The sequence below is a fragment of the Musca domestica genome, unplaced genomic scaffold, assembly GCF_030504385.1.
Source record: "Musca domestica strain aabys unplaced genomic scaffold, Musca_domestica.polishedcontigs.V.1.1 33, whole genome shotgun sequence".
NCBI lineage: Eukaryota > Metazoa > Arthropoda > Insecta > Diptera > Muscidae > Musca > Musca domestica.
Window position 1 is genome coordinate 2,040,513 of NW_026712312.1, and position 24,797 is coordinate 2,065,309.

General features: G+C 36.2%; 3 protein-coding genes across 5 annotated transcripts in view; 2 read left to right on the forward strand and 1 right to left on the reverse strand.

The window, feature by feature from the left end:
• LOC101898908 (protein dispatched) overlaps positions 1-14,427 on the reverse strand; it is a 66,790-nt gene extending 52,363 nt beyond the window's left edge. Inside the window, exons 1-10 of one of the 2 annotated variants that reach the window (XM_059125526.1) lie at positions 13,839-14,427; positions 12,796-13,629; positions 12,563-12,742; positions 12,404-12,495; positions 11,331-11,608; positions 11,013-11,265; positions 10,720-10,949; positions 10,502-10,656; positions 10,024-10,277; positions 6,822-8,266 (exon numbers count right to left, since the gene is read on the reverse strand). In XM_059125526.1, the coding sequence (XP_058981509.1) occupies positions 6,829-8,266; positions 10,024-10,277; positions 10,502-10,656; positions 10,720-10,949; positions 11,013-11,265; positions 11,331-11,608; positions 12,404-12,495; positions 12,563-12,742; positions 12,796-13,629; positions 13,839-13,970 (3,846 nt within the window). In that variant the 5' untranslated portion in view covers positions 13,971-14,427 and the 3' untranslated portion in view covers positions 6,822-6,828. Of the gene's footprint in view, positions 1-6,577; positions 8,267-10,023; positions 10,278-10,501; positions 10,657-10,719; positions 10,950-11,012; positions 11,266-11,330; positions 11,609-12,403; positions 12,496-12,562; positions 12,743-12,795; positions 13,630-13,838 lie in introns of those variants that run through there. The other variant, XM_005190195.4, reaches the window with a different exon arrangement.
• LOC109613963 (uncharacterized) lies at positions 11,624-12,561 on the forward strand. The gene has a single exon (XM_020039156.2). It carries the CDS (start codon positions 11,716-11,718, stop codon positions 12,379-12,381), a length of 666 nt encoding a protein of 221 aa, XP_019894715.1. The 5' UTR covers positions 11,624-11,715; the 3' UTR covers positions 12,382-12,561.
• A 1,063-nt stretch (positions 14,428-15,490) lies between the features above and the next one.
• Positions 15,491-24,574, forward strand: LOC101900057 (uncharacterized protein DDB_G0284459). Of its 2 annotated transcripts, none has more exons than XM_005190202.4 (3): positions 15,491-16,362; positions 18,655-21,866; positions 23,845-24,574. In XM_005190202.4, the coding sequence occupies exons 1-3, from the start codon at positions 15,711-15,713 to the stop codon at positions 24,154-24,156; spliced, it is 4,176 nt and encodes a 1,391-aa protein (XP_005190259.2). In that variant the 5' UTR covers positions 15,491-15,710; the 3' UTR covers positions 24,157-24,574. The 2 variants fall into 2 exon arrangements, with proteins under 2 accessions (XP_005190259.2, XP_011295241.2); XM_011296939.3 differs by having other exon boundaries at positions 15,496-15,777.
• The last annotated feature ends 223 nt before the right edge of the window (positions 24,575-24,797 follow it).

The window sequence follows — 24,797 nt, forward strand, 5'->3', positions numbered from 1 at the left end:
CCTCTATTTTGATTCTACAGGTAGTGTCGTGAAACAATATAACGAAAACACTAAAAAGGTTTACTTATATTCATTTATTGTACGTTTTTTTCAACAAAAAGAAGGGTGGTAAGGGCACATTGCTTCCAATAGCAGATGCTTTTCTATTAAGCCATTACACTAATAATTCGGGTTGTTTCACATTAGCTATTGAAAAATTTTGTAACGAAAAGGGCATTCGTTGGAAATCAATAAATGCACCATTGATTTGTACTTACAAATGTGCCACAATTGTTGTACTAACAACGAAACCCCAAAAATGGTTGCGTTACAACTTTGTTGTACCTACTTTATTCGGATGTGCGATAAAGATATAAAATTATAGGTAAAAAGTGAGATGGTACGCAACTTTCTTATGATCCAATTTTGGAAATGCCTAAATATTAGCGTTTACCCAAAATTTCTTCAGTGGATAAGGAACTTCTTTATTATTTTACTAAGTCATCACAAAAAAAAAAAAAAGAAGTTAAAGAATCAATTCTTTTCCAAGAAGATTTTAATAGTAATAATGTTGGACGGAGCAAAAAGAGAAAGACTTAAAGGAAGGGCTCAAACAAGAAAGTAAAGAACCTTTTATTACAGACAACAATGTAATATACAAAAATAGTCCATTTTATAAGGATGTTATAGCAATATTTAATGATGTCTATGATGAACAAACTTGTGTGGGAAACAACAATGAATTTTATAATGAGAATCGATCGAGTGATCTCTATATGGACAGTCTATATATTATTTGCTGTGCCAAGGAAAATAGTTAAAATTCAAAGTTTGTGCAGTAGTAATTGGCTAATAGTATTTTGAAAACTATTTTTAGAGTTCCCTGCCATTCACTGTTGTTGGAGTTACGAGTTAATTGCAGCTTTTCTGGAGTGCCACAACGAAATATTTCTGCTGCTTTGTTTTGCTGGTTAATGCGCATAGTTACACATATATAAAATGCCGTCACAATTGATCTGCAATGTTTGCAAAGTGAGATGTACGCAACTTTCTTATGATCCAATTGTGGAAATGCCTAAATATTAGCGTTTACCCAAAATGTCTTCAGTGCGTAAGGAATTAAAGGAAGGACTCAAACAAGAAAGTAAAGATCCTGTAATTACAGACGACAATGTAATATACAAAAATAGTCCATTTTATAAGGATGTTATAGCAATATTTAATGATGTCTATGATGAAGAAACTAGTGTGGGAACCAACAATGAATTTTATAATGGGAAATTTGCTGCACTAGCACTCACAAACATATTTTCCATTTGTTCCTCTGTGGACATATATAATGGGATGTTTTTAAGATAAGGACAATAGACGCATTTCCAATAGCGCAGAAGAGTCATATTTTAATTTATATAAAAATGTAACACTAAATTTCAAAAGGAATGTTAGACCTACTGAATAAGTTCGTGAATCCGCTGTGTACCTAGAAGCAAAATTAAAAGAAGCGGAAGATTTCGAAAGTATTACCCACAATGAAAAAAAAGAGACAAGTTACGAGAGAAAAAAATAAGTAAAGGCAAAAATAGAACATTGGAAGCACACTCCAAACCGTATAAAAAGAGAAAAAACGTAAATATAATGCTTTGGATGGTAAAAGTGTTCCCAGAAAAGTGGAAATTTTAGATTTGGAAAATATGTTCGTGAATCCGCTGTGTACCTAGAAGCAAAATTAAAAGAAGCGGAAGTTTTCGAAAGTATTACCCACAATGAAAAAAAAAGACAAGAGAAAAAAAGAAGTAAAAGCAAAAATAGAGCAGTGGGAACACACTCCAAACCGTTTAAAAAGAAAACAAACTGTATGCAAATAAAATGATTTGGATGGTGAAAGTGTTCCCAGAAAAGTGGAAATTTTAGATTTGGCAATTATACCAAGAAAAAAAAGTATTGAAAAATACATAATTTTTAGATCTAAAAATATTCGAGAACAATTAAACATTAAGCAAATTCTTCTAACAACCATGAATATAAACGAGTACAACCATTTAACATCTAACAAACATATTGAAATCGGGGAAAAATGTTATTCATTAATAACGTGCGAAGAAGATGCAAGTATTTTTGTTAATAGCATACCGTATGTCAAACTTTTTTAGAAAAATACAGTTTAATTTTTATTCCAATATTCGAACCGGGACACTTCACACAGGTCTTTATTGATGTAGAAAATAAAATATTCTGTTATTTAAATCCCTACGGGAAAGCGAAATATGATATTAGGTACCACCTAAATATTCTGAAAGACCCCGACGTGATAGTATTGCGAGTAGTTAGTGAAGGAAGTGATTCGATAGGCTATATTTTCAGTGTTCGTGAAATTATTAATCTATGCGAAATAAATAACGTTATAGGCGCGCATTTTCGTAGTAGTGAACTGTGTTAGGCTTATATGTTGTAGCGACGTAATAGATGCACTGTTGAAGCAAAGATAGTGTTAGATCTTTTCGGTGTGAAAAAGGAGACATGATAGGTAGCAGTGAAAGATTCTGTCGATCTATCTCTCCATATACTAACGCAATAGATGTGTAGTTAAAAGTGACTAGTTCGCACATATATTTCGTCAATATGAATTTTGTAGAATTCAGTCAACATCAAAGGATGTTGGGCGAGTATATCGTGTCGCTTTATTTGGAAGTGGAAAAATTTGCTTTGTGTGGTGTAACTAAGGAAGATAGAGAAAAACGTACCAAATTAGGTAGTTCCTTTACAGAAGCAAGAAAAGAATATTAAAATTTTGACATACTCGGCTTGCACAGACGCCTTGGGAGTGCGGTATGCAACTAAAGATATCGAGAGAGTTCTAAACGGGATAGGTGCTTTTGTGCCCATAGAAATTCCAAGTTTAGCTGAGGTGAACAGGCTAAGTTCATCGGAACAGTGTGGGAAAAATGATTTACTGTTCCATTCACTGCCGCCAGATATTGAGATGAAGGTAAAACTCATCGATGCAGCATTTGATTTTTGGGAGGAAATTAGTAGAGGTATTTTCTCAATATATCGATAGGAATTTTCAAACATTATTGTCACTGTTGGGGCAACCCACATTAATAATATGGCACTACATGTTGCAACATCCTATACGGCAACGCTCATATAATAAGACGCCGTGCTACCGCCATTTCAGCTTGCTCAGTCTTGTTCTGTCTGTCACTCGAGTCTGACTCACTACATTGTAACTTCTTCATTATTTTTAAATTAGTAGCTGTAAACGCTCATCATCCAATAAATCTTTACACATTTAGTATTAACAAACATTGGCTTTTATTTCAAACCATAAAACCACAACAGTCACAATACGTGCGGTATTTAGATGTAGTTGGAAAACAGGATGACTACACAAGTCATCACCATTTTCTGAAAATTTGTTACCGCATAGTGAGAAGTGGGAACATTACATGAATAGCACCTACAAAGGTGAACATGCAGAAGTATGTTGATAATGTTTCAGGTAGTTTAGGGACTCACAAAAAAAGTAGTTGAGGACTCAGAAGCTATCGAAGGAAAAATCAAAACGTTTGCCTTGATGTTCCGCGAGTCGAAGGAAAAATAACGAGTAAAATTAAAATTGAAGAAGGGCTGCCAAGAAGGAATTTGCAGGAACACAAGAATGCTGTATTTGCTCCTCCTGACGAAGAAGAAAGTAAAATCCGGGTCAAGGATTGTATTAGTGATGGACATAAAGAGAAGATTGATAATTTTTCGCCTGGAATGTCCGTGATGGTTCAGAAGTCGTGGTGAACATAACAACGTGGTGAACATAATAACATAACGGCAACGCTCATATAATAAGACGCCGTGCTACCGCCATTTCAGCTTGCTCAGTCTTGTTCTGTCTGTCACTCGAGTCTGACTCACTACATTGTAACTTATTCATTCTTTTTAAATTAGTAGCTGTGAACGCTCATCATCCAATAAATCTTTACACCTTTAGTATTAACAAACATTGGCTTTAATTTCAAACCATAAAACCACAACAGTCACAATACGTGCGGTATTTAGATGTAGTTGGAAAACAGGATGACTACACAAGTCATCACCATTTTCTGAAAATTTGTTACCGCATAGTGAGAAGTGGGAACATTACATGAATAGCACCTACAAAGGTGAATATGGTAGTTTAGGGACTCAGCAAAAAGTAGTTGAGGACTCAGAAGCTATCGAAGAAAAAATCAAAACGTTTGCCTTGATGTTCCACGAGTCGAAGGAAAAATAACGAGTAAAATTAAAATTGAAGAAGGGTTGCCAATTTGCAGGAACACAAGAATCCTGTATTTGCTCCTACTGACGAAGAAGAAAGTGAAACCCCGGTCAAGGATTTTAATAGCAATGGACATAAAGAGAAGATTGATAATTTCCGGCTGGAAAATTGTTCAGAAATTGTTGTGAACATAACAACATGTGTATAAGTAAACGACATATCCACGAAGAAGATGTGTCGTTGAAATATGGCAAGGATTTAAAAATATCCCAGGTATCTGGTCATCGCTGACGGAGAGATCCAGACTTCAAGTGGTTGGTGGATGTCATGGGTGCAATTACCTAGTTTCAAGTAGCATAATTCGGAGATTATTATTACGTTAGAAATTAATTATAAAATAAGATATAACTTTAGCACAGATTTATTCAATTGTTAATATTAAGAAAATTATGTTTATTTTATATAATTTTTAAAAGATTAGAATCGATCGATCTAAGTTTGTTAAAATTTAGGAACTTTTAAGACCGGGAGTATGTTAAGTCTTGTAGAAAATGTACTTGTTATAAAAATAGTTTGTGTGTTGAATGTATTTCTTAAAAGTACGTTTCGGTTTCTCCCGCAACGTATTGTGTGCGTGGGGTGCATTAGGTATCTAACGCACAGCGTGCATTAGTAAATAAAATGCATATGTAAATGCATTAGATGTAAGGTATTGTCTTAAGAAAATGTTGCAAATAAATTGAGTTCCCTTCCAGTCACGGAACGAGAAACATCATTTCGCGGCGTTTTCCTTTTACTTTTTTTAGTTACACCGTTTTGTGATGAGGTTATTAGTGTATCTCATCAACCGTCTTGCGATGGTTGTTTTAAATTCTTTTAAATTAATTTTGAATGTCTATTTTGTTCCTCTATACAATAATGTGCATTATTATTTTTTAATAGATTTCCATTAAACGATTCTATACCTTGAAATCTATTTCGTAAAGCCAATGGAGAGTACTCTCGATAAGCTTTCCAACGGTAGACATGTTGTCCCGCCAGAATTTATAATTGTAGGAGTAATGGCCGAAATAATTATCCTTACCTCAGGATAATTTCCAAAATGGGTGGATTCTGCGGCATCTGGCAATATTTTTGAAACCTTTTGATATTTCTATCGAGAGTACTCTCGATAAGCTTTCCAACGGTCCAGGCAGAATTTATCCTTGTAGGAGTAATGCCCGAAATAATTATACTTAACCCAGGATAATTTCCAAAATGGGTGAATTCGGCTGCATCGGGCAATATTTTTGAAACTTTTTATTATTTCTAAGGAGAGTACTCTCGTTAAGCTTTCCAACGGCAGCCATGTTGTCCCGGCAGAATTTATCCTTATAGGAGTAATGGCCGGAATAATTATCCATACCTCAAGATAATTTCAGAAATGGGTAGATTCGGCGGCATCGGGCAATATTTTTGAAACTTTTTATTATTGCTATGGAGAGTACTCTCGATAAGCTTTCCAACGATTGCCATGTTGTGTCGGCAGAATTTATCCTTGTAGGAGTAATGGCCGAAATAATTATGCTTACCCCAGGATAATTTCAAAAATGGGTGGATTCGGCGGCATCGGTCAATATTTTCTAAAACTTTTTATTATTTCTATGGATAGTATTCTCGATAAGCTTTCCAACGGTAGCCGTCCCGGCAGAATTTTTCCTTGTAGGAGTAATGGCCGGAATAATTATGCTTACCCCCAGGATAATTTCCGAAATGGGTGGATTCGCGGCATCGGGCAATATTTTTGAAACCTTTTATTATTTCTATGGAGAGTACTCTCGATAAGCTTTCCAATGGTACCTATGTTGTCCCGGCAGAACCTAGCCGATAGAAATAACTCTCCCGGCCTTTATCGAATAACTTAATGTTGTATTTTTGTGGCGAAAATAATAGTAATGTTAATAAAGTTTTATAATTTTTACATAAATATATGTGTTTTCAATTAAAATTATATTTTTTTTTTGGCCAAAAAAGCATTTTCGTTTTAACAGCACTCTGTTAACTTTAACAGTACTCTGTTAACAGCAGAATGGTTTGTGTATTTGCTAGATAGATTCCAATCTATCTTAGACCTATAATACCCTTACCTCTGTGTGGTGTAGGGTATACAAATAAAGGATTTATTTCACTGACTCTCAGACTCCAGTAATCTTTACCAATTAATATATATTTTTCTTAGTCAATAATACTAACAGGAACAATTTCTTATTATTTTACTATCTACACACTTGTGGTTAGGATGGATGAATGTCTATGTCTGCTTTTTTGTGTGTGTCTGTAATGGACTGAGTTTTTTTCTTATAAAACTTGTTATTAATTTCTTGTCTTTTTTTAATTGAAATCTAAAATTTAAAAAGAATTCACAATTCCTTTCTAACTTAACAACGCTTATGGACTAAACTTATGTCAATTATATGCAAATAATTTGTTATCTTTTTGTGTTTTTTTCTAATATCATACACTAGTTTACAAAATACTTTTTTTTTTCAAATACAATTACAAATTTAGTTCTAGTTTAACAGTAGGAGAAGATAATAAACGTAAAACATACCTTATTCTTAACTGGAAGTCTCCTCTACAAACTTGCGCGTATCTAATTTGTCATCGATCCCGCCATCAATGGGGGTGGTTATGGAAATATTAACACCCCCACTACTGCTGGCATTTAAATTCAAAGCTGCATTCGCTGGCGTGCCATTTCTACACTTGTTGTTGTGATATTGTGTTGGCGGGTGATGTTGATGATGATGGTGATGAGAGGTGGCCACGGGTGAGGCCAAATTCGTATTGGACTTCTTGTTGTTCAACAAATGTTCACAATCCAAAGAAAAACTTTGTGCTGAGCATTCTGTACCAGAGATGGTTTTAATCATTGAATTTGAGGTTAGTGATTCGAGTTCATGGGATTCGGAATTGATGAGTTCCCCCACCGCTGAACTGGAGGGGGTAAGTAATTGTTCTCTGGCTTTTATGTAATTTGGCTTACGTTCATAAAACTTAATACCACCATTTGTGGCAGAGCGTTTCTTGACTCGAGGATATTGAAATTGCATAAAACCATATTGCGGGCCGAACAGCTTCAATAGACTCATTAGGAAAAATGTGGAATAACTCCAGCTGACGGACATCACAACCAACAGAAATATGCCAATTTGACGATAGGGCAAAACACTGGAGAACAACATTAAGGCCCCAGCAATCCCTGTGGTTATGGCCGCCATGGCTGTGGGCCCAATAATGCGTGACAAAGAAAATTGCGTGGCCGCCAGCCTTTCACATGAGGGCGACAGTCGATAATGTATGCCATAGTGTAGACTAAAATCCACTGCCAAACCAATGGCTGTGCTCACCGTAACACTCTCCAAAATGTTTAGCTTCCAACCCAACATAATTAGTATGGCCACGGTCACAAAAATGGTAAGCAACACCGTTATCACTGCATACAAGCTTATCAAAATATTCAGCGTAACCAATAGCAGTACCACCAGCGAGGCTGACATTGCCACACTGATGGCCACCAGAGTACAGGTGGGCAGACTCTTCTGGACATCGTAAAACTTTAAATCACTAACAAACCAACCATCTTGCATTTCAGGCGGAGCTGTTTTTAATTCATCTTGAAACCAAGTCTCTACATCTTCAACAAATTGTTTCACTTTGTCGTAGTGCGTGGAGAATGAAACATTCGATTCGAATTCCACAACCAAAGCTTTGACAATGGGTGGGGGCGTGGTGGTTGTTACATTGGCCACGGTTGACTCCAATGTGGAATTTGGGGAAATTTCCTCACTCAACAATGTATTGTTAATGTCTAATGTCCTAGGTGATGCCATGAATTTGGGACCAGCCACTCCAGGCCAAAAATATTCCCTTGGCGTGGCATACAGTGATGATATGATCTGTGGTAAACATATATCAAAAACTTCGGGTTCATAGGGAAATTTGGAGATGTCACAACATGGAGTGCGATCTGTATCGTCCATACTGTTGACACACCTGGAATGGGAGGAAATACAAGGAATTAGAAGAAAAATTATAAGTAAACAAGTTAAATAGTATCAGTCGGTTTTACCGACAGAGGTATACCCCCAGGCCTTGAGTTATGATTATTCAAACTGTTGACCCTTTACGGGGGAGGTTCCGGAGCAGTTGGCCTATATTGTCAAATTCGTATCTGTCCTAAATTACATATTCATATCAGATTTCTGGTTAAGTAAAATATTTAGATGTAGCAAGTTGTAAATCGCCGAATTGTTTCGCAAGTTATGACAGACATAAGTATTGGAAATTCTGATCCTTTATGGCTGAGGTACCAGAAGGGGTTCGCAGATGTATATCATCTTCACAACAGATCTAGTGATAGCAAAAATATTTGTATGTGTGAAATTTGAAGAGAGTTGGATGCTTATTTCGTTTTCTTTGAGCGTTTGGTTTTTCAAAATCTTGAATCCTATGTGGGGGAGGTACCAAAAGGAATAGTTCGAGGTCTACCATCTTTATAACATATCTTGTGTTGATGGCGAAATTGAGATGTACCAAGTCTGAATGGAATCCGGTGTTAATTTCGCGTTTTATGAGCTCCATGAATATTCAAAATTTTGACCCTTTGTGGGGGAGGTAACAGAAGGAATAGACCGATATGCCCCATCTTTACAGCAGATCTTGTGTTAATATAAATAATTAGATGTGTGAAATACTGGATACTTATTTCCGATTTTATAATTGTTTTGGTTATTCAAAACGTTGACCCTTTGTGGGGGAGGTACCAGAAGGAATAGTACGATCTCTACCCTCTTTATAACAGATCCTGTGTTGATGGAAATATTGAAATGTGTTAAGTCTGAATGGAGTCCAGTGTTAACTTCGCGTTTTATGAACTTCCTGGATACTCAATATTTTGATCCTTTGTGGGGGAGGTACCAGAAGAAGTGGACCGATGTATTCCATATTCACAGCAGATCTTGTGTTAGTAGAAATAATGAGATGTGTGAAATCTGAAGAGAACCGAGTGCATATTTCGGATTTTATAAAGAACCAGAAAAATTTGTCCCATCTTTATAACAGATATAGTGTTGATGGAAATATTGAGATGTGCCAAGTCTGAATGGAATCGGATGTCAATTTAGCGTTTTATGCTTCATGGATATTCAAAATGTTGACTCTTTGTGGGGGAGGTACCAGAAGAAGTGGACCGACCTTGGATTTATACAAATATTGTGATGTGTGTAATTTGGAGGCAAACGGACTCTTTCATCATTTTTTATAAGTTTTAATTATTCAAAATTTTGACCCTCTGTGGGTAAGGTACTTGACGCAGTGGGCCGATATTGTCCATTTTCGTAACTGACCTAGCACTGCTGCAAATATTAGGATTTGCAAAGTTGGAGCAAAATCGAATTATCCTTTCTCCTTCTGTGCAGTAAATCATTTTCTTTGAAAATGTTGACATTTTGTGGGGGAGGTACCACAAGGAGTGGACCGATATTGTCCACCTCCGAACTCGATATAAATTTAATAATAATATTACGATGTATCATGTTTGGGTCAAATCGAATACCCTCTTCGAGAGTTATCATGTGCATCAACCTGACGACAGATGGACGGTCAAAAGTCTGAAACCGTTGTTTCGATGAGGCACGTTACATACCCTCCTCTGATGTATACCCTCTCTCTATGGCTGATGATATAAAAATGAACGTGATTTGTAGATAAAAGATCTTCTGTATATAAATACGTTTAATTCCATTACTTACATCCTTTCCATGAGAGTTATAAAATTTTCTATAAAACAATTCGGCAGCAGCATGCCAAATGTTAGCTGATAAAATGGCTGTTGCCTTAGGTTTTGGCAAAATTGTAAGAGCCAAATTTGTGCAGCCTTCGTAGACACATTAAAATTATTGTCATAGTGTAAGTTTCCATAGGCAAATGGGTTATCATAGTCGCCATCATCTACTGGTTTTATACCCCAAACAAAACGCAATGGCATTTTATAGTTTTCGGAGTTCTAAAAAGGAAATGCGAAAAGAAATTAAATTCAATTGATTGTCCAATTAAGGGCTTGTTTCTCTGTGACGATATGAATGTGAAAAACATTTGAAATTAGTTATTTACGAATTAAATCAAATTTTTTTAGAATCATATTTTGAATGGTATTTTGTCTTTCGCATTCATTTTCGTTTTGCCATAAAGAAACAGGCCGTAAATACGACTCTTGAAATCGATACGTACCGCCATTGTTTTCTCAAACCAAAATTCATGTTTCAATTTTGAATTGTAAATTTCAAATGGATGATTTGATACAAATAATTGAAAGTGGGCATTTTCGGGTAATTGTAAACCGGGTTTGTATAGAACCACCAGGCCACAGCAAATGCCAATAATACCTGCAAGCAATGGGGAATATTAATTTTCAAAATATCCACTAAACATTAATTGCAATTACATACCAAACAGGGTAAAGAGTATGGGGGCATAATTCAAAATTGTTGCAGTTATAAATAGTTCAAGTTTTGTACAGAAACTATTAATTGACTTATTGATCATGATGAGGAATTTTTGAATTTGTAATTTACTACAGGTCGTGATGGATGTAAAACGTTCCATTATTGAAATGGAGGCCGGCAGCCAGGTAACCATAAGGAAATAGTTTGTGATGACCGCTGTGCCGGCAAAGATACTGAAAAGACAAAGACAAAGGGAATAAAAATAAATATTTCTCCAAGAAAAATATAATATTTACCCAAAACATTTGATGGCCGTTATATAACTTGTATAGGAGGCATAAAACGCCCCGGTGGTGGTAATGGATGTGACAAACATTGAAATTGCCGCATGCTTCAGCGTTAGAGCCATTAAATTCTGCAATGTTTCTGTTTGTTCGGATTCTGGATTGGCCAGGGATTTTGTGGTAACTGTTGAGGTTTTTGTAAAACGTTCCGTCAGGACACACTGCCATATTTTGACAAATATAAAAGCATCATCAGCACCAATGCCTAAATGAAAAAAAAATTATTGCATTTTATTTAACACAATTTTATAATGGATTTTGTTTACTTACCAATGATAACTACAACAGCCAATAAATTCATGTATGGGAAAAAGGACATTTCAAATACTAGAGTATAAACAAAATATGCTAAACCTAATGAAAATATCACAGCAATACAAGTCATTATAGTAACAAATAGTGATGTGGTATACAGCCACATGCATGTCATAACAAAGATGCCGCCCAGTGCCACTAGCCAGACATCGGTTAGCAGCAGTTCATTGAAGAGTTCATTTTCCAAACCCAGGTCCATGGCAGCAACACGGACGATTTCATTGCTCAAGTCACTAAAAAGAGAAAAGAAAAATTAAAAATAATTTCAGGTCTTTTTATGTCAAATTTGAAAATAAAATAAAATTTTGCAATTCTTTTAAAAAGGGAAAATCTTTTTGAAATGGCCGCTCAATGTTCTTGCCCGGTGGAAACCACCACAACATACCATGAACAGTACCAGCAGTTGGAGAAAACGAAACCCATCAAAATTCATGCCAAGCCAATAGGTCTCGATCAGGAGTTGATAAGTGGGCATATTGGCAACAATCTATACCCACATGTCAAGCCACCAAACAGCAAAGTTTGGCCAGGAATGTTAAAAGAATCGGAAGAATACCAGGCATTTCTGGCACGTTTGGAAAAAAGTCGTAAAGAAATATTTAATCTCTATTACAAAAGTCCACCGGTTCAGCAAATGGTTATACAAGACATGTTCAGGAATTTATCAAAGAGCACATATCAATGCATCTATTCGCCACATGTTTATGTGCCACGTAAGGAGTCCCTCCGGGCTAAAATGGTTGATAGCAGTGATGTTAATATGCCTTATCAAGAAACTACATATCGCACGTTTTATCGGGACATTCAAGAATTGGAGAAATTTAAAGATTTGTTAATTGCCACCATTACAAATCGAGAGAGATTGGAATTGAAACAAGAACTTAGAGGTATATACAAATGTGGTCGTTCCACCTATAATGATAGCATAGCAAAACCTGCAGCCATATATGCCAAGCCAACACGATGGCCAGCTCCCATTGATCGTTACACCCTGAGACGTTCGTAGCAGCATCCCAATGAATACTTACACTTTTTCCCACTCATGAAATAATGGTAAAATTTGTCTTGTATGCGATACCGGTACAAAAATCATGGAGTACTTTAGGAATATGTTGGTATCCTGGAAAATAAAAAATTCAAAATTATTATAAAATAAAATTGAAAAATATTCCACTTTTCAAACTTACATTTATCTTTAGTATATTAATATCAGTCAAATAGTGTAATATGTTAAATACAATATTCTTGCGTGTGCACTCACTGGGTGCATAACAACGTCTTTCACTGCAATCATTGCTTAGCTTCAAATCATGGAAGTATTCGAAACAGGTTAGCAAGAGATTTTGCAGCAATAAAATGTCCTCATGCTGGAAAAAAATTGTGTTTTAAATCATTTGTAAATAACTCAAAATTTACTCACCGTCAAATCAAAACAGGAACTTTTATTGGCCAATAATGCAGCATAGTTGGGCAATGACCAGGGGCGACAACAATTATTGCTAAGCATTTCCCGATCACAATATTCTCCATAATCTTTAACTTTTGTTATTTGTTCCTGTAACTGGCACATGGCCAAAATGCCATTCAGATCGAAAAGGGAATCGGTGGCATTCGGTCCAATACGTTCAACAACAAAGTGGGAATATTCTTTGGCAGGCGAGTCGCAAAAATAACCCTCAATGGGCAGGCGAATATTCTCCTCACTTTCCGGTGCTGGGGGCAATTCGGCTTTTTGCAATAAAGTCCAACGACTCTTTTTAATTTTACTAGCCTCATCATCTTCGACAAATGTTTTATTCAGGCCATATATGCTCTCCTCTTCGGCTTTCGACACATTGGCCAGAGCTGCGGAATCATTGGTTATTTCATAGTCTCTAAATATACCATGGTCACCATGCCATGCTGATGATCCTGATGATGAATTTAAATGGTGCTGATCACCTTGTTGTGTTCGATTTCTATTGGCATTGTGGTTTTTGTGTCTCAAACGTTTCTTAAATGTCATAATTTCATTGGCCAAATCAGTTTTATTTTTATTTCGCTGTTTATTCTTTTTGGGTTTGCGATTTTTGCGTTTACGATTGCGGCGATTCTTTTGCCTGGCCAGTGACTGATAATCAAAGCCATTTCTTTCCGAAGGAGGTTGCAAATCGCTGGGATTTTCCACCAATAGATTTGATGGTCCAGTTTCCTGGATAAGATTATGCCAAGCTATCAGGCGTTTACCGATTTCTGTTCCACGAGTTTCAAAGCCCTGAAAATATAACAGAAATGAATAAAAATAACCATTTACTCAGTAGTTTGGGAAATATAACAGTTCCACTGTTTTGTAACAATCATTGCATACTTTTAGGCATGACTCTTTTGCATTTCAAAAATTCCCTTGCACTCCCAAGACACACACCAATCAACAAGTTCACACAACGCACACACACACATTTCCTATCCTTTAGTACCACTTACCAATGTTGGATCAGTAAAATCCGGCAAATTGTTCGTTGTCAATGATACAATAATACACGCCGTACAGAATACACTGATAAACAAGACCATCAGATAGGGCCGTCTAGCCAATATACCAAAATACCACTGCATGTTGCAATGCTTAAACTATGTCTGCCACAAACAAAATATTCCTGTGCCACCGCAAACGGTATGGTGTACCAGCGGATGTGTAAAAAAGAAATTTCATTCGCCAACAACTTGTTGTCTTGTTTGTTGGCTGGCTGTCTTTATCGTCGTCGTCGTCGTTATCCACCACTTGGTCCTTGTTTTGCAGGACAAAATTGAAGGAATTACAATTTGAGGCATCACATCATTGTTTCCGCATTCGTTTGCAAAGTTTTGCACAAACATGTTTCGATTGCAATATTGTTTGTATGTAACTATATATACACTAAAACGCTACACATATTTTATTGAATTGGTTTGTATTTCTTTGATTTTTAAAACTTGTGAGGTGATTTTTCCAATTTTTCCAAATATTTTCACTGCAAAATTGTTGTATATGTATTTTTCCTGCCAGGGACAAAGCGAAAACGTGTGATAAAGACAAAAATCAAAGCATAAACAACGATTATTTAAGGGTTCTAGAAGATCGAAGAAGTCGATATACAGGGTTCTGGAAGATCGAAAAGGTCTATTAAAAAAGGGGTTTAGAAGTAAAATTTTCTCCCAAATAAAAAAAAACGGCTGTACACTGGAGATGATTTTGCCCATCCTTAACTTATATGTTATGTCATTTTCAAGGTATAAAAAGTAAAATTTCGTAATTCCAACTAAAAGTGCAGGTACATAAATAAGTTTTTTCTATATATATTGTGGACCAAAGTTACACTAAGTCAACCTTAAACTCCTCTTTTCTTTTACGAAGGAGACAGTCAATGGCTAAGCCAATCCAAAAATCGTTTTATATTCTCACCTTAAGTCATCATAAATTCCCTGTAGTTTTTTTTCCTAAAAGCTCGCCGAAAAAAGCGCTCTTACGTAGTAACTCCTTTAAATAAAATCGAAGTACAGTCTTCTCATATAACAGCCATAGCAAAATATAAGTCTGATTTTTAAATGTTACGAGAAACAGGTTATAGGGCCGGGTTAATCCCTATGCTTTGGCACACCACATATGAATAATGGCGCTTTCAGTTTTCATTGCTACTTAAATATCGCCAATAAATACAACGTTCTCTCTATTTTCCTAAATTTTACCACAATTTTCCGACATTTATTTGTCCATCTTCATTGGGTGTTCCAACCTTTATTGCCCACAGAGTTCTATTTTTGTCACACGCCCACCGTTTTGCAAAAATCTTTCTGAAATTTGGCACTATCTTTCACAATTTTTTTCGGCCGCTCTGTGTATACGGTTCTTTTTTTGCATTAATTAGGCATGCAATTTTCTTACTCATAATTATGCGATTAATTGAAATTTAAAAATAACAGTTTTGAAAAATAATGATTTAAAAATAAAAGTGGGAAGAAACACAACACCTATTTTCATAACATTCCATTACTTAATTTATTTTTCCATTCTGACTCAATTGTGTGGATTTGGCATCACTTTTTACGCATTCTTCGTTACGGAGCGCTTTTGCTTTTGGTATCTAAATTGGTATTCACATTTCACGGCTAGTAATCGGTACTTTCACAGGGTGTGTGTTCGTGTGTATGTTCTATACAATATGGCGCTTGTTCAATTAAAAGCATCGTAATTTTTATACAAATTCAATCGTTTAAAAAGAAATTTTTATATTTTACATATATTTCCAAGAGAATCTCTTCATTTCTTGCTACAAAAAGTATGCTTAAATAAAGCAACAACATAATTTATATACAAAAATGGCAAAAGTTAAAGCAGCATCCAGAAAATCAAAGAAATCTCCAGCGACGAAGAAAAATATTAAAGGTGAAACAACGACTTGTAATGCTAATGAAAATGAACAATATGCCTATTTAAATGATTATTATGAAATTCAATCGAAAATACGTTTGTGTTTTGTTAAAATAAAACGTGATAAGAGATTAAATAATGCTGCTGTAAGTCGTGGTGGTGGTGGTGTTGATGGTGGCAATGGTGATGGCTGTACTAAAGATGATGATAATGGCAGTGAAACCCAGGCTCAGTGTACAAATGAAATTGTATGCAAGGCTTTAGAAGATCGAGTCAATGACGTCACTGCAATAGATAAGACCATCCCCTGCGTCGGGACAAGAGAAATGAAGGGAAATATCTTGGACATATCTCCCGGTGAATCGGAAGTTTTTGAATTGTCCTCACCAAGCAAAGAAACATCCTGCCAGTCGTTAGGCAGTGAAATTACATTACCTCCGAAGCAAAAATTGCGTCGTTGTAAAGTTCGAGTAAAACGTATGAGTAAAATACAAACTGTGTACACTACTGCAAAGTTTTCAAATAAATTTTCACAAAAATGTCGTGTAAAAATTCCCAAAACTCCAATGCCGCTCCAAAGATCTGCACCAGCAGCCGCAGGTGAGGCCCAAAAACTTAATAAATATTATGATATTCCAGCAAGAATTCGATTATGTTGTGTAAAATTAAAACGCGACAAAAGATTGGGTAAATTTGGTGCTGGCTGTGTGATTAAGAAACAAGACATAGGGGATGGTTGTTCCGGAATGATGGTGCAGGGTCAAAGCTTCACGAGTGTTAATAAAAGTCGCGAAAATTTGGGAGGTGTACCTGATGAGAACAGTTATGTGGCTGCAGAGGATAAATCCGAAATTTTCGAATTATCACAAGAATGCATTTCTGAAAGCTCCACACTAGAACCATTGACATATCAAACTGATACTTCCCTATGTGAATCTGAAATTTTTGAATTATCTTCTGCATCTTCTGCTTTGAATGGCAACGATAGTTCCTTTAATGAATCAAAAACCAGTGGTTGCCCTTCGAAGCGTGAGTGTTTTGTAAAAATTGTCAACATATCGATGTTCACAAAAGATCGTCTAACCCAACAGAAGCAGCAGCAGCAGGTGAGATTGAAATCGAATGGCTCGATTATGCCAAACAATTGAACTTCATTTGGCAACAAAGTTTACATCTATAAATCTAGATCTTTTAATTCTTTAGTATTCGAAAAAACACATTCCTTGAAGTTCAGTTTGTTTACATGTCCAGGCCATAAATTTAATCTCACTTAAGTTGCAGTTTTAAATTTTTCTACAAACAAGTAAAATAGTATCAGTCGGTTTTGCCGACAGATTTATACCCCCAGCCTTTTATCATGATTATTCAAAGTGTTGACCCTTTATGGGGGAGGTTCCGAAGCATATTCATATCAGATTTCTGTTTAAGAGAAATATTTAGATATAAAAAGCTGTAAAGAATTGCCGAATTATTTCACAGGTTATGACTGATATAAGTAATGGAAATTGTGACTCTTTGTGGGTTAGGTACCTTACCTTGGAAGTATAAAATTTTAAGAGAGTTGGATATTTATCCCGACTTTTCTGAGCGTTTTATTTTTCAAAAATCTTGAACCCTATGTGGGGAGGTACCTGAAGAAATAGTCTGATCTGTACCATCTTTATAACATATCTTGTGTTGACGAAAATATTGAGATTTACCCAGTCTGAATGGAGTCGAATGTTATGTCGCGCTTTATGAGTACCAGTAGGAATGGTCCGATCTTTAAAGAGATTTTGTGTTAGTAGAAATAATGAGATGTGTGAAATATGAAGAGAGTCGGATGCTTATTTCGAATTTTTTGATCGTTTTGGTTGTTCAAAATTTAGACTCTTGTGGGGAAGGTACCAGAATGAATGGTCCGATCTCTACCAGATCTTGTATGAAGGAAATATTGAGATATGCCAAGTCTAAATGGAATCGGATGTTAATTTCGCGATTTAGGAGCTTCATGGATATTCAAAATGTTGACCCTTTATTTACACCAGACCATGGGTTAATAAAAATATTGTGGTGTGAATAATAAAAAGACAATCGGGAACTTATATCACATTTTATAAGAGTTATAATTATTCAAAATTTTGACCCTTTGTGGGGTAGGTACTTGATGGAGTGGGTCGATAATGTCCATTTTCGCACCTGACCTAGCACTCATGCAAATATTAATGGAGCAAAATCGGATTATCCTTTCTTTGGAGTCAACCGATATTACCCATCTCCGAACTTGATCTAGATTTGATACTTATATTAAAATGTGCCAAGTTTGAGTCAAATCGGATGCTCCCTTCAAGAGCTATTGTGCACACCATCCAGCCAGACAGACGGACGGACATCGCTTGATCGACTCCAAATGTCCTGAAACTGATTTGGTCCAAAGAGACCCAGGCTCTAAAACCGTTATTTCGATGAGGCACATTTTGGCCGTAGCCTAGCCATATGGCTGAGGGTATAAATATTTTGGAAGGCAGCACTATTTTATTATTTTTAAGGTCATATCTCGGGAAGTAAGTGCATTGGCATAAAACAGGATAGCAAAGCCTTTTTGAGATATATTTTCAAGAATGATTCAAACTGAGCCCCTTAACGCCATATGGCACCTAAAAAAGCTCGTATCATTCTGTATTGTACGCTTTTTCTGTCGTCGAAATTTAGGGGATCTGAGATGACTATCCTTGGCTGAGTAGACCAAGAATTCATTAGGCTCAAGATTCAGAGTGGGCAATTGTAGTATTCTTAGACATTTTTGATATTCCAAACAATGAAAAAATAGGTATTGAAAAACCACAACATTTTAGAATAAAAAGTTTCTTTTTTAAATTCAAAATCATTAAAATTCCCTCTTTTCTCTTTCAGAATTAACCGCAGTTGCGGCCTTGGAAGATGCCAAATTGGCGACATCTTTGTTACAGATTGAAAATCCCTCATTGGATCAAGAAAAACGACAGGCCTTTACAAAACTCTCATTAACGAAAAGGAAATCGGATCAATTTAATCCAGCATCAAAAGAAACTTCTTCAAATCAAGATGAGTTCAAAGACCAAGATAAAGAAAATAGAAACGAAATTTCGGAAAAAGAAAAAACAAATCCAGACAACCTTAAATTATCCTCCAAAGCTAAAGTGGCCATTCGAAATACCCGTACAATGGCCAATATAAGCAACATTCACTTTGTTCCACAAAGAAATTCGACAATGGTTTTTGAACATTTCATTGAAACGAAGAATACCGACAGCACCCCAAAGGAGGGGAGATCTCTTAAGAGAAATGGAATTATGAAGGCTAATAAAAAGGATCGCAATAATAATGAAAACGAAGCTAATGAAAATGATAAGGGCAAACATGAGGATCCCAATTCGATGAATAAGGAAAATGTTGAAAAAGTTTTGAATGCTTCAGCAGATGGTCACAAAACTTCAAGTCAAGCCGAAACGAGAAGTGCCAGAACTACAAAGAGGAGGATAAATACAAGAAACACGAAAGAAGAAGCCTTACAAACGAAAAATCCCTCCAGCAAAAAACAACCCCAAGCGACGGCCATAAAACCGAAATCCACAAGAAAGTCAAAAAGATTAAGTAAACAACTTGAAGGGGAATCAGAAGAAAATGTCATTGGAAATGTCGAAAAAGATCATTTAACTTCATCTATTTTGGCAAAAGATTTGAATGGGGATCAAACACATGAATCAAACAAATTTATAGGAAATCCAAATACCTCCAATAATATTGAGATATCTGATGAGACTAAAAAGGAAAATAATGTTATAATTGGAACTTCTACTTTGGCCACTGAAATCGAAACCGTCCAAAGTCAAAATAAATCTAAGGAAAATCAAATAACCTTCAACGGCAAAGAGAAATCTACGGCAACAAATGAAAATGCCGGCATTGGCGAAGCCAGTCTAAGCCACGATCAGTCCAAATCAAACAACAATAGAAGAAAAATAACAAAAACAACACAAAAAACTATACCAAACATCTTTAGTAGGCAAAGAAAACAACTGGCCACAAAACCCCAGAAAACAAATGCAAAATCCATTGATGAAAATTCTACACCAATTGAATCTATTGAAACCACAACAACAACAACATCAAATGAAAACAATCAACAAGAAAACTCAACGAAAACCCATAAATTTTTTCATCGCACAAATTCGGATAAAAATAACAACAATGGAACAGCTGATAAGTTGCCAAATGTCAGGGCGGCTAATGGCATTCTAAAAAACACAAAACCTCAACGTGTACGCTCTTCACAAGTTCGGCGTGAACAGGTCTATGAATTCCTATCACAATCACAAACCTCCGATTCAGATGGATCTGGTGGTAGATTTTTGAAACCAGCTGATCCCATGCAAGATGTTATTCAAAAGTTAATCGAAGAGGGAAAAGTGGTGGTGGCCAAAAATGCCAAGGGTAAAGGTAGGCCCAGAATTAAGGGAGCTGGAAGGCCCAAGACAGTGCAAAATAAAGCCAAGTTCAAGGCCAAGGAAAAATTGGCGGCAGCTAAACAAAATAGCAAGGCCAAGAAAAATGGGGTTGGTGACAGAAATGCTGGTCATAATATGCCAACCAATAAGAACGCTCCTAGGCAGCCGGGAGATGTAAATGGTTTGGACAACGATCATTTTGAACATAATTTTATGGCAGATAATGATGATGATGATGACGATCTACCCATTACTGCTGATGTGGATGTGGACTACAATTTAAACCAGACCAACCCACAGGTATCGGAAATTCGACAGGCCCCCATGTCCGCTGAACATCAAGAGGGTACATTTAGTAATTTAGCCAAATCGGTGTTAATTAATCAAGCAGGACGCTCATCTGCTGCCGATGCCCAAAGAATAAAGGCCCAACGTCTGTTGGCCATGGCCAAGAAAATAATTAGTACCCCGAAAAATCCAAAAACACCCCCCTTGCAGACCGGCTTACAAGCCGATTTCTCACCCATACCATGGCCCAGTAAGAGGCCAGCCACAAAAGCCTCACCCTGGCGTGTTGATGAAGATGCCAATCTTCCAAGGGTATTTAATTTTTCACGTTGTACTGGAAATCTACCATCCTTTTCCAGTGATTATATTCCACCAACACCGAGAAAGGAAACGTCAAAAAATAGATCAAGTTTGCCGGAGCTGCAAGAGACACCGCCAATGGAACCTTTAGCACCACCACCACCACAGGATCAGCCATATTCTCCCCTACCCCTACCCCATATACCAATACGAAATTCGGCATCCTCAACACCCCTTGTGCAAAATAATTTTAGCGTACCTTCTTCATTTTCTTCAAATGATTCGAATGCCGAAAATCAACCTCCCTGCCGAGCTGAGGAAAATCAAAATGAAAATGCAGATATCTTTAATTTAAAGCAGCTTCCAAATCCCCGTCGTGCATTGACCTATCGCAGTCCCCTCAAAGCCATTAATATTCTAGAGGTTGTCCATCTACCACCTCTTCAAAAATCTATTTTGGAAAAATCTCAGACGGAAGTGCATGATCCCAAAGACATGACAGCTCGCGATGATGACAACCTTTTCAAGACACCACAAAAACAAATAAAAGACAAGAAACGGAAGAAAAAATCCCCATCACCGCAAAGAGATTTATTTGGATTTGAGGAATTCCTGTCACAAACGGAAGTGTCCAGCCAAGAATCGGATACAGATCAGCACTCAGTACATGAGAGATCGGCCAAAGAAAAATCAATACAATATGTGGAGAATATACACAATAAGTTAAATAATTTAAGGAAATTGCGACCTGATACTTCTTGTTTGGAGACAAGTTTACAGCATCCAAATGGACAGACGAAAAAACTGCCCAATCTTTTTAATGATCCAGGAGTGGAAAAAAATCTCAATGGCCAAAAAACCATAAGACAAATGCTGTGCTCGACAATGATTGATGAACGGCCATCGACCAGCAAAAAAGCTTTGGAGGAATTGAAAAAGCGCAATTTACCGCCCAAGGTGGCGGCTGGTTTTAATTGTGCCACAAATTTCGATTCCAATATAAGTGAATTATTCAAAGATCCCGAACCAGAGACAACCTTCAATGAAGATGTAAGTTAGCTTTTTTTAATTCTTTACCCTTTTCCCAACCTTCAAGCGATTTGAAGTAATTTGTTGTATTTTTAAACCATTTATGCAATAAATTATTTCTAAGGTAATCTTAATACCAAATCGCAATATAAAATGGTTGTTCTTGACAAAATCCGTTTTAAGGTGATTTTTCATGAATGACCGATTCAACAGGGCCTCAAAGATTTTAGCTCATCTTTGTTGGTAGTATAAGAATCAAACAAAATAAGCCTACAACGTAATTCCTATAATTCATAGAGGTAACAAGAATAAAGGGGCGGCCAATCAAATTTCATTAGCAAAAAATGGTTTCAACGCAGCCTGGACCTATTACCAATCGTAGGAAAGCAATTTATATAGATTCTTCTGAAAAATTATTATAACCTCAGCCATGTGGGTATATATCATTGATACGGCCAAAACGTGCCATCATTAGACTTTAGATCTCTTTGGACCAAATCCGTTTCAGCAGATTTGGAGTCGATCTAGCGATGTCCGTTCATCTGTCTGTCTGTCTGGCTGGTGCGCACAATAACTCTCGAAGGGAGTACCCGATTATATCCAAACTTGGTACATCGTAACATTATTGTCAAACGTAGATCGAGTTTAGAGATGGGCAAAACCGGTCCACTGCTTCCGGTACCTCCCGGACAAAATGTTAACATTTGCTAAGAAAATAATTTACTGTACAGCAAGAGGAAGGATAATCATAGTTTGCTCCAACTTTTCATATCCTAATATTTCCATCAGTGCTAGCTCAGGTGCAAAAATGGACAACATGGGTTCACTCCATCAAGTACCTCCCACACAAAGGGTCAACATTTTGAATAGTTACAACTCTTATAAAATTTGATGTAAGTGTCCGATTGCCTCCAAATTACACATATCATAATATTTTCAATTACCCAAAGTCTGGTGTGTAGAAGGTAGAGATAGGTCCATTCCTTCTGGTACCTTTCCAACAAATGGTCAACATTTTGAATATTCTTGAAGCTCATAAAACACGAAACTAACATCCGATTCCATTCGGATTTGGCACATCTCAAAAATTCCATCAACACAAGATTTGTTATAAAGTTGGGAGAGACCGGACCACTCCTTCTGGTATCTCCCCACAAAGGGTCAATATTTTGAATAACAAAAACGATAATAAAACCTGAAAAAAGCATCCTGTTCTCTTCAAATTACACACATCGCAATATTTTTATTAACCCAAGGTCTGGTATGAAGGTGGGATATATCGGTCCACTCCTCCCCCAAAAGAGTCAAAATTTGTGAATATCCATGAAGCTCATAAAACACGAAATTAACATCGGATTACATTCAGAATTGGTAAATCTCAATATTTCCGTTAACACTAGATTTGTTATAAAGATGGTAGAGATCGGACCATTCCTTCTGGTAACATTCCCACAAAGGGTCAAAATTTTGAATATCCATGAAACTCATATGACGCGAAAATAACGCCGGATTTCCACAAGATCTGTTGTAAAGATGATAGAGATCGGATCAATTGTTCTGTTGCCCCCTTAGGATATGTTGGTCCTAACACAGAAAGGCTTACAATTTTCAATACAATACTTTTATATGTCATAGTTTACGAAACAAGTCGGCGATTCTTGACAACTTGCCATATCTAAGAATTTCTCTAACCCAAAAATCTCATGAAATTGTTCGATTTCCTTCAAATTTTGCACATACCAATATTTTTATCTGTATTAGATGAAGTAACTCACGCATATTTCCACATTTTCCCAAAATTTTGCATATATCCCAAATAAAGTATTGGAATTAGTCGATATAGTCCAAATCTGACACGTAGTAATATTTATATCAGTCTTAGGTCAGATACGAATAGGTCAATATTGGCTTGGGGTGGTATACATTTGTCGGCAAAATCGACTGATATTATTTTATTTGTTGTGTACTAATTTCTTGTTTTTTTTTTTTTCTTTTACAGGATGCCCATCGCACCTACATACGACCCTATAAACGTAAACGACGGCTCCGGGAGAATAAACTGGTCTTTGTCCTCGACAGTGATGAGTCTGGAGACGAAGGTAACAACTCCAAGTCACCACAAAAGCGTAAGAAACGTGAACAACATCATAATAGCCATGAAACCGATACAAGTTCCGAACAACATCAAAAACCGGCAAAGAGAAAGCGACAATGTAAGGAGAATCCAGAATTGAAAACATTTGTCGAGGAGTTTCAGGAAATGTGTAAAGAAGTGGAAAGTTTTGAATTAGTTGTGGAGACGAGTGCATAATTGTAGATCAAAATTTCCAGAGAGGCAGCAAAGTAATGCAAGCAAGCGTGATGTAAATAAGTTATTCAAAAAAATGGTGTATAGAAATGAAGAAATAGTATTGTAATGCCATAGGTTTAAGAGTAAAATTTGTTTTCTTCTTTTTTTTAATTTGTACTTTCTTTTTGAGATCATAGTCCAATATTTTATATGCGTGTTTTTTTTTCGTTTACCTTTAAAAGGGGTCCTATTCCTGTGTTTTTCTTTTGTACGTTCTAATTTAAATTTATATTTCTTAATCTCTGTATTTCGATGCAATTTAGTATTAAGTAAAAAACGTAACAATTTTCAACATATCTATATGTGTATTAGTTGCTAAGATAAAACAATGAAACTCATAGAAAATAAATATTGATTGATTCAATATTCTTTTTTGCAATTGTGTGTTTAATATAGATCTTTTCCTTATTCCATAGCCCGGGGGATTGAGACACTTATTACAGACTTGAGGAAAATCTATTTAATAGAAGGAAAAAAGGTGAAACGTCTTTGGGAATTGCTTTCACAACATAAGGACTTGACTCTGGTCTCTTCGAAAATATAGCAGCTTAGATAGCGGCGTCCGAAGTTAAGTGGTGTTCCGACAAGTGTATTTCACTAGT

Bases quoted from the DNA above. Each gene is read 5' to 3' on its own strand.
- LOC101900057 (XM_005190202.4), top strand. From the start codon at position 15,711: ATGGCAAAAGTTAAAGCAGCATCCAGAAAATCAAAGAAATCTCCAGCG. The intron at 16,363-18,654 runs GTGAGGCCCAAA...TTTCTCTTTCAG, and splicing joins ATCTGCACCAGCAGCCGCAG to AATTAACCGCAGTTGCGGCC. The intron at 21,867-23,844 runs GTAAGTTAGCTT...TTTCTTTTACAG, and splicing joins AGACAACCTTCAATGAAGAT to GATGCCCATCGCACCTACAT.
- LOC109613963 (XM_020039156.2), top strand. From the start codon at position 11,716: ATGGCCGCTCAATGTTCTTGCCCGGTGGAAACCACCACAACATACCAT.